General features: G+C 43.2%; 1 protein-coding gene across 4 annotated transcripts in view; it reads right to left on the bottom strand.

Annotated features, from left to right (window-relative positions):
• Positions 1-1515: 1515 nt before the first annotated feature.
• The window catches only part of CTCF (CCCTC-binding factor), a 41954-nt gene continuing 33287 nt past the window's right edge, over positions 1516-10182 (bottom strand). For 2 of the 4 annotated variants that reach the window (XM_068992982.1, XM_068992983.1), the window contains 5 exons: positions 8618-8778; positions 8131-8313; positions 7459-7594; positions 4256-4417; positions 1516-2974 (listed from right to left, as the gene is read on the bottom strand). In XM_068992982.1, coding sequence (XP_068849083.1) covers positions 2790-2974; positions 4256-4417; positions 7459-7594; positions 8131-8313; positions 8618-8778 — 827 coding nt within the window. In that variant the 3' untranslated portion in view covers positions 1516-2789. Of the gene's footprint in view, positions 2975-4255; positions 4421-7458; positions 7595-8130; positions 8314-8617; positions 8779-10182 lie in introns of all 4 variants that reach the window. The other 2 variants (XM_068992985.1, XM_068992984.1) reach the window with 2 other exon arrangements.

Here is a 10182-nt window from a genome sequence, read left to right as displayed (position 1 = left end):
TGTTCCTACCTGCACTATTTACAATAGCCAAGACATGGAAGCCACCTAGATGCCCATCAGCAGATACAGAAGATGTGGTATGTATACACAATGGAATACTGCTCAGCCACGAAACAGAATGAAAAGCGCTACTTGCAGCAACATGGATGCAACTAGAAATTATGTTAAATGAAGTAAATCAGAAAAAGACAAATGCCATATGCTATCACTTATATGTGGAATCTCAAATATGACACAAATGAGCTTATCTATGAATCACAGACATGGAGAACAGACTGGTGGTTGCCAAGAGGGAAGGACAGAGAGGGAGGCTGAGATCAGCAGATGTTAAGCTTTTATATATAGAATGGATTAAAAAAAAAGGTCCTACTGTATGGCACAGAGAACTATATTCAATAGTCTATGATAAACCAAAATGGAAAGGAGTATTTTTAAAAAAAAAGAATGTATATATAACTGAATCACACTGCTGGACAGCAGTAAGTAACACAACATTATAAATCAACTATACTTCAGTAACCAAAAAACCCTGTAATTTGTGGCCAAAGCTTTCACCTACAATGGGTCTGCCAGAGCAATCTGCTCAGAAATGGCCAACAGCAAGATGGTAATTCATCAACACAGAAACTTCCTAACGCATTCCCTTCCCAGCCTGCTTCCCAGGTGCTAACAGGGAGCTATGCTCTCTAGGTCTCTCCCCGCAGTCTGGTAGGGGCACATCGGTCTCCCCTTTCAAGTGAGTTTCTCTAGGGCAGACAAGAGAAGAACTTCCCCAGGGTCCAGCTTCTCTCTGTTCCCCTGCCATTTAGCAAAGCTTGATGCACTGATCCCAGTTCTCTGTGAGCCAATTTTTTAAAAAGTTATTATTAATCTGTTTGCATCTGGGTTCTGCTGGGTCTCTGCTGCTGCGTGAATGCATTCTCTAGTGGTGCTGAGCGGGGACTACTCTTCGCTGAGGTTCACCGGCTTCCCACTGCAATGGCTTCTTTTGCTGTGGAGCACAGGTTCCAGGTGCGTGGGCTTTGGTAGCTGTGGTGCCGGGCTTAGTTGCCATGCGGCATGTGGAATCTTCCTGGACCAGGGATCAAACTCATGTCCCCTGAATTGGCAGGCAGATTCTTATCCACTTTACCACCAGGGAAATCTTGAGCTGAGATCTTGAGGCCAGAGCTCCCCACTGGCCCCTTTTTCTTTAAGCTCTGTGGTCCACCTGCTCTACCACAGGGAATCCACTCTTTATGTGAATCATGGGGGCTGGCAGCTGTATAGACTCACATCTCTACTCATACACTTTTGGGGCATTAAAACTTGTAGCAGGATGCCCTCAATATTCCATCACTTGCCAAGATGATCGCCCATCTGCTAGACAGAAGTGGTCATCCTGGAAGCACAGCTTGCTTCTGAAAGAGGCCTGAGCTGTCTGAGATTATGCACACAGACCCCTCTGGGCCCCTGGTTAGGCAGGAATCACACAAGTGGGGGTGTTCGGAGCGCTTGTTAATCCGTTATGATTTATTAGCTGTACAGCAGTAGATCCTCCTCCCCAGCTTTCAACCCCATTACATATTTTATTACAGGTCTCATGTTGGCGTCCTAAAATAATGAAAAATATCACACAGTACAGCTAAGTACAAAATGCATCAACCTAGAGTCTGATAGCTAACTGATGGCTCTCTTAAAAGCAATACACAGAAGAAAAAAGTGTTGAAATCAGCAAGACTGAGGCTCTCTAAAAAACACATTTTAAACATGTGACAGTTCATGTGCAAGAATCACTTTGAGTTGGTTTTGCTTCACATTATTATTTTTTTGAAGATCCGAAGTTTAAATTACTGACCTAGTGAAATTTCCTGGCCCAGCTTTTAAGAGCTGCTGTGACCCACTCATAATCACCCTTCTGCTTCAACAGAGGATTTATAAAACACGAAACTCAGCTACGAACAAAGCAAAGAAAATGTAGATGGGAAATCATAACTGAAAGTTAATTGTACAAGGTTCAAATGCTGGCTCCATGGGTTGGAATCGTGATGTTCCATGTGGGTGTCCGTCACTAGCGGGCAGCAGTCTCGGTGCCGTTCTGCGACATGATTGTGATCCAATTCCTCGTCCACGTTTACAAACTACCGTCTGTAGTAACTTAATTTGCAAGTAATTAAAATGCTGGGTTTTCTTACACTGCACTTCTTTTCAACCTCGTAATTAATGGAAAAGATTAAAATGTAAAAAAAGTTATTTACAAGCTTGACCATACCAGAAACTTTGCCAAGAAAGAGGCAAAGTCTTCAGGACAGAAACCAATCGTAGCATGCCATACTACTGGTGTGCAGCTGACTCCAAGCAAAGGGAGTCAGGGAAAAGCAAAAGCAAAAACCAGTTTAAAAGTTTAAGTCCTTCCCAAGTCTGCATTTACAATTAAAAACTCTCCTGGGAAGAAGACTGTAAGAACTCTGGGAAACCCGGTGGTGGTTTCTGGAGTGGTTTACCATTGCAAGAGAGAGGGTTCAATGTCTCTGTTTCCAGCTAAGAAAACCAGGGAGGCGTGAACACTGTCCTCAGCACTTCACAGTAAACCCTCAGGGACTCAGAACATTCCATGATTTGCTAACATCAAACAGCAAGTTCTAGTTAAATCACATTTTCTAACATCATCCTTGAAGTTTTAGTTCTCAGTATGTTTGGTAAAATGATGCTTTTCCCAAAGCCAGAAGAAGAAAGAAGGGAGAAAAATTAAGATGCAGGCCGTTTAAACACAGCCCAGAGCAGTCCTGGCAAGGAGCAAGGCCCTGCCATCACCGGTCCATCATGCTGAGGATCATCTCAGGCGTGAGGTCTCCGTTGGGGGCATCTGTGGCAGCTGGCTGGGCCTCCTCTTCCTCCCCCTCTGCAGGCTCTGCATCGGGCTCTTTTTTGACTTCAACTATAATGTTCTCAATTGCACCTGTATTCTGGTCTTCGACCTGAATGATGGCTGTTGCTGGCAAAGAAGAGCATGAAGAAAACAAATGCTCCATTAAAGCCCCCAAGAATTGCAAGGGTCTTTTCAGACTTGACACTAAATGAAAGTCAGCAACACAGGAAAGCCTCAGTTTTGATATAGAGAACATCAATAAAAAAGACTTAACCTATAATGTGGCCATACACAAAGCCCAAATACTCTAGATAGTACCAAAAAACAAAGTATTGACATTCCTCTTCATATGCCTCCCAAATCATGTGTTAAAAACCTTAAGCTTTCCTGTATCTCATAGATTAGGGCTTCACAACAGTCAGTGTGACACAGGCAAAACATGCAGGGCGCACGAGTCAAGGAAGGCCTCAGAGTGGAGGGCACGGGCAGGCCTGTCTCAGAGATGCCCCACCTGCAGCGCAAGAGCCCGACACTTTTAACAAACTTATCTGCGCCAGGTCTTAGTTGCAGCACACGAGCTTAGCTGTGGCCTGCAGGATCTAGTTTCCTGATCAGGGATTGAACCTGGGGGCCCCTGCATTGGGAGTGCAGTCTTAGCCATGAACCTCCAGAGAAGTTCCAGAACCTGATATATTTGCGTCTGAAGCTGTCCAACACCAAGGGTTCTACCACCAGTTTGTTCACTCAAATCTTTGTAGGTCAAATAGTTCCCCCACCACCCCTCTGTAATAAGACATTTTGACATGGGGCTCAAGGAACATATTAAAAAAACAGATGAAACACTGCATTTGTTGAAGAAAGAAAAAGAATTGCCAGCTTTTAGGAGATTCATGAATAGAACAGACACCTGAGACTCCCTAGAGCCTGCAATTACAAGGGCCATGTCCAGTACAGGACTGCTCCCCAATGTCTTCTCATAAATCAGGAAGGCAGCAACAGAATCCATGGGTCTGGGTTTCTTAGGAGGGACACTGTCATCATGGAAATCCCTTTATTCCTCCATCCTTTAAAATTTGGCTCTTATACATTACATTCATTACCATGTCAATTTTACCAGCTAAGACTCTTAATTGTTTTGTAAAACCCTCTGACACTGACAATACCCATTTCATAGTAAGTACCCTTTGACTCTGGACTTTATCTTCCTGAAACTTAACAATCCTCTAGGGACTTTCTCAGATGTTCCCCAATAAAAAACTAAAAAATCGCTTCCTGAGAATTTGTTCCCAGTGTGACCTTAACTTGTTCTCATGGCTCGGTTCCCATCTATCCAGAGAACAAGGACCTGTCTGGCTTCCCCATGTTAGGAGAGGACGCCAGCCGACTGAGCTGAGACAAGCAACTTACGCTGGGTCTGTTTGGGCTGGTTAGTTCTGCCAGGGGGGCGTCCTCTCCGTTTCTTGGCAGGTGGTGGGGCTGGGGTCACTGGCTGGGGCTCTGGCTCGGGTTCAATCTCCACGGCAGGCTCCTCCTCATCCTCATTGTCATCCAAGTCTGGCTCAGCATTTTCTTCTCATGAAATCAGGAAGAAGAGGTGGTGGGGCAAGGAGACGAGTGGTGGAAGGAAAAGCAACACATAAATAATCACGTATTCTGTGAAGTCTGGTTAAATGTTTATTTTCATTGTTAATAGCCCATTTAAAAATTACATTTCACTGGAATTTTTGTTTTCAGCACTAAAGAAAGTAAGCTGGTATTAATACTAAATTAATAAGCAAATCAACTTGAATACCATTATTCATATTTTATGTGGACTGGATATTCTTTTGGTTTAGATATCAGAATACTGAGTTTCAAATTCTTAAAGGCAACTCCAACTTATGCCAGTTATATAAACACCCCTGCCAAGTGGTGTTTTAAGCTCAAAATGAAACAAATGTTCCCTCTACCTACTATACACAGATAAAACAGGACACTAAACCTGAGATGGACCCCTAAAGAGTAGTGGAAGCTGTGTGTGTGTGTGTGTGTATAAAGTTCTTGAAGCACCATGAGGTCCCATTCACTAGGAAAAGTGTTGAGGTCAAATTTGGGGATTTAATTCCCTGCTGTCCCAAACCCAGTGGGTCCTCCTAACTCCCTGACCTTCTCTCTAAAGCAATTACCACATAAAAGGAGAGGGACTTATTGGAGAAAGAACACTGATGAAGAGCCTGATAATTCAGTTTTGAGTCTCAGATCTCCTAAGTGTGTGACCTGGGATGATAACCACATTGAACCTCAGTTTCCTTGTGTAATCTCTAAAGCACTCTCAAGGATCACAAAGAGCTAATGCCTGTAATTGTGCTCTGCAACTTACATTCTACCACATCATCACAGATGCTTTTTGCACTAGACATCAGAGTTTATAAAAATTCTCCATGATTCCATATAGGCTTCATTAAGTAAGAGGCATTACCCTCCTTTTATAAAAACAGAAACTGAAGTGATTTATAAGACACAACTAACCGCAGTTTGGGGATGTTCTGCCACCCACACCTGAGGCAACTGGAGAGCTCTTCCTACCCCTCCCCCACTGCCATGGCACAAAGATATCCTGCCTGCCTTCCTCCAAGCAGCACAGGTTACAAGCACATTCTTTTTCACTCACACCCAATGTTTAAATTTAGAAATCTGTGGGTAAACGCCTGATCGTTGGGACAAAATGCCTTGTCAAGTGACTGAAATCCTAAGTGAAAATGTGGGGAACGTACTGGTCCGTGGCAGCGTGTCAAGAACGACATGCTTCCCTGCTGAACTTATTCAAGCCCCCTACTGCCTAGGTTGGCCCAACGCCTAGAAAGCTAAACAAATTCAGTCAGAACTGAGGGGGGGCAGGGGGAGAAGCACACAAAGTCAATAGGGTCAAAAGCTTATTGGATTGGAGAGATTTTGGTTAAAAGCCTTGAAAACAGCATTAGACTCTGGGGGTCAATTTCTGTTGATGACCAACAGACAGAACTTCTGGGAGGGAACAAATAAGATTCTGGCCTTCACCAGTCCAAACATCCTGGGATGAAGAGACAACAGGCCCCAAACAAAGCTATGCAACTCCTCCTCCTGTCTTCTCCAGTGCCGAAGACGAAAGGAGGAATCATAGAAACCTATTAGGAACTGTCATTAAACTGTGCAGCTGATTCTGGTAAAAGTGCAATCAGGAGAGTGGAGCCGGTCTTGCTGGGAGATGAGCCACGGAAGTGACCACGGCAGTACCATGAGAAAAAAGGAATGTCTGTGGCCGGAGAAGGCTCGGCAGCCAAGAGTTGATACAGGTGTCCTGAAGCTCAAGTTTATCTGGGCAGCTCTGCTGGTTCTTGAAGCCCACTGACATTCCTTGGCACCTCCCAATAGTCTACTCAATTTCTTTACCAAACAAAGGGATTCCACAATGATTCTCAGTAGAGTGTGATGTGCTTTTATAAAAATTAAACAAAGTGAAAAAAGAAAATTAAGCAAAGTGACATTTTAAAGGAGGCATTCACTTAAAACCCAAGATTTTCCACTAAAGAAGGCAGCAAAAATTAAATTACTCTATGCTTAGATGAATATTCTCCCATAAAAAGTTCTGAATAGAAAAGTGAAGGCTTTATTAAGATAAAAAACCAAAAAGGACTTTCTTATATATTTAAATATAAAAGACCTAGTATTTTCATGAACAACTTTTATAATAAAACCAATAAAGTGATAGATATATTCAGTTTTCAGAAATTTCATTTCCTTTCCCACTATTTCTGACAAGCAACATAGAAGACAAACTTAGAGCTTCTCAGAAATCCATCAGGCGTTATCTGTAAGCAGCTTCCCCAAAACAGAACTCCTCTACACCCTTTTCCACAAGTCTCAAACACTGAAGCCACGGATGTGCCTTCTCAACTAGGTGCCAGTAGCCCAAGCATCCACATTATAAAACCTCACACTTTGGAATGAGTTTATATCATCAAATGTGACTCCTACATTACCAACACTCTTGTTCTCCACCCCACTTCATGAGTCTAGCACCTCAACACATATACCTTCTGCCTGGATTTCATGACTAACACCCCAAAGAACATCAGTGGTAGGAAAATAGGCAAAGTTTTAAATTATAAATGGGGAGATTAAGGTAGGAAGAGAAAGGCTGACCTTCATGGATTTGATCAACACATCTCAAGGCTAGGCTGACACAGGCAGTCAAACCAGAAGTTGGTCAGGATGCTTAAGCAACCTTCTTCATGTCCATTAGATTCACTGCTCAAATCTAGACCAGCTTCCTAAATGTAAAAGCTATGAACATAGAAAAGAAACTCTGCTGGCCTTAGAATATCACTAATCTGAGTAAACTGAGTATAAAGATATTAATTTTGCTTCAGCTTTAACTGAACATAACATTTCTTATCAAGCAATGGAACACTGTAAGAAAAAAAAAATTGCTCTGGAAATAAGCTAACTGCTGTTGTAAATATATTAGAGGTTTAAAGGAAGCATGAGAGAATGACCTATCTGTATTCCAGCACGTCCTTACGTAAATACACTGTAAACTCTGCACCAAAACCTGCCACTTTCAACTAACTCAAGAAACAAAAGTCACTTACCACTGTCAGAGGAGTCCTCCTTTTTAGAACGCATCTTTCTCTTTCTTCCACGTTTACTCTTCTTCGTTTCTCCTCCATTTTCCCCTTCTACACCATCTGGACCAGCACAATTATCCGCATGTCTTGCCATAGTATTCTAACAAAAGGAACAAAATCCTTGTTCACATTACTAAAAAAGGTAAGATTAAAATTGGAAGTTCTCTTTCAGTTTAATAAAAAAAACAACTGGGCGGTGGTTATCCATATTAAGTCTCAATGTTCTTGTGCCTGCTAAATGTGTCCTGAACATACTCTTCCCATTCAGGGAAAATGGTCTCCATCTGGGGTGGGTGGAGAGAGAGGAAAGGGTGGGTGGGAGAGGAGAGCTGCTCAGAAGATGGGGATAGGTCCTCTGAGCAGGGGAGAATCAGACCAGGCTCCCTGTCCTGTGCAGACCTGACTAACATGACCCTAAGTGAAGACAGACCTGTTAAAAATACTGAGTTCCCCATCAGTGGAAAGGTTCACACATGGACAGGGGTGATGTGGTGGGGTGGAAATGACTGACCCTTTCCAAATGATAGTTCATCTCTATAATCTCAGTGGAGAAAACTGCCCTGCTTTGCAACAGAAGATCAAGAACATGGATGGTATCCAGAACTGTAAGGGAGGAAGTCAAGTTCTGACTCTTACCCGGCGTGTAAATGTTTTCCCACACTTAGAACAGACAAAGGCCGCAGGGACAAAGTTGGGGTCATGATAGCGTTTGAAGTGCATGTCGAGGAGCTGTTTCTGGCGGAAGGTCTTGTCGCAGTGGCTGCAGGCGTAAGGCTTCTCCCCAGTGTGGGTGCGCTTGTGCATGATCATGTGCCTCTCCTGAAAGAGAACGCGGTGAAGGAAGGTCTCAGATCCTGTCGTCGGGCTGCTATCCCCTACCACCTGCATGCGTAACTCTAAAGACCTTTCTCTTCCAAGGGTCCAGGCCCAGAACTGGTTATTGAGAGGATAATGTAAACCTTATTGGGGTACAAAGCTGCTTCCCCAAATCCTAGCAGATACACTCGCTTCTGCTGGGCTGCTTCTGTAGATCACTCCCAAGCATCAGGCCCCAGTACCAAATTCTTCCCTTCTCTCAAGTCTGATGAGACATTAATCGTTTTCTAACTATGAAGGTTCCTACCTGTCTACAAGCGTAATCACACTGATCACACTTAAAGCGCTTCTCGTTCTTGTGTGACTTCTGGTGCTGGATAAGGGCATAGCGCTCATGAAACACAGCATCGCAGTATCGGCATTTCTTGCCCTGCTCAATGTAGGAATGCTGCTTTCGCAAGTGCACACCTGAAAGGGAAACACAAAGCCCAGTCCAACTTGCGAAAACACAAACATCTCGAACAGTTAAGAACACATTTCTTTCTGCTTCTGAATATAGTTACTCTGGCTGCTATACAGAAAATGGAAAGAAAGGAGGAAAAACAGACATGGAGAGACGAGCTGAGATGTTAAAACTGGACAGGTGACAGGAGGTGGCGGTCTGGAGATGGCAGTGGGTATGGAGGGAAAGGGGACCTGATGAGAGGCCTAAGAAGCTGAATTAACAGGACTTAGTGACTGACCAGAGTGAGGAAGAGAAAGGTGGGTATCAGGAATGACCTCCAAGTTTCTGGCTTGGAAAACTGAGCAGATGGTGGAGCCACTTACTGAGACAAGGAGTAAGTGGAACAGGGCTGAAGCCTGAGCTGTGTGTCTGTCTTTGGGGCAAGGACATTTAGAGTTGAGGGGAAAGATCAAGGAGTGAGAACATGAAAATGAAGGTAAAGAAGCAATTACTTGATCATGTAAAGGTTTCCAGGAACACAGAAGAATGGAATCAAGGCAAAGGGACAGGCCACAGACACGAAGAGTGACACAAGGTCTCTAGAAGCCGATAGGGAAAGAGGATGAATGCAGATAAGTTACACATCTGGAAAGAGGAAATTTGAAGTTTCAACCTGCTGCATTTTCTGTGTGTCTAAAGTAAGAAAAGACGTTACATACTGAGGCAAGGAGAAAAGGGAAAGAAGATTAGAGGTTTAAACAAAGTTGATGATTTACCCTACTGTCATAGTACTTCCTACATAGCAGGTGCTCAAACATCTGTGGAATGAATTAATGGGACACACTCACTGAGGAGAATGGGAACCCAATTGATGAGGACAAACAGCTGGAAAACTGAGGAGTCCAGCTGCGTTTAGGATCAAGAATTTATGGTGCTAACCATCTGCTCAATCAAGGTGCTATCACTTCCAACTTTTGTTGTTTAGTTGCTAAACAGTGACTTTTTTCGACCCCATGGACTATAGCCACCAGGCACTTCTGTCCATGGTATTTCCCAGGCAAGAATACTGGAGTGGGTTGCCATTTCCTCCTCCAGGCATTGGCAGGTGGATTCTTTACCACTGAGCCACAAGGGAAGCCTCGTATCAAACTTAAAGAGGGCCAATTCTGGGGAATGGAAATAAGGTAAGAGAAAGGGATGGCTCACTTTTTTACTCCCTACACATGTTCACTATATGAAGACTTTTTATACATAAATATATCATTTCAAGTACTTCTTAGACTCAACTTCTGCTCCTCAGACAGAGAGACCTAACAGTTAATGTCAAAGACTTTCTTATGTTTTTATTAAATATTTACAGTAATAATTCTGTAAGGTTGGAATTATCCCTATATTATCAGTTAAAAAAAAAAACAACAACATCTTAT

Source organism: Capricornis sumatraensis, chromosome 20 (genome assembly GCF_032405125.1).
Source record: "Capricornis sumatraensis isolate serow.1 chromosome 20, serow.2, whole genome shotgun sequence".
NCBI lineage: Eukaryota > Metazoa > Chordata > Mammalia > Artiodactyla > Bovidae > Capricornis > Capricornis sumatraensis.
The sequence above is the reverse complement of the archived record's forward strand: the minus strand, read 5'-3'. Positions and strand labels throughout refer to the sequence as shown.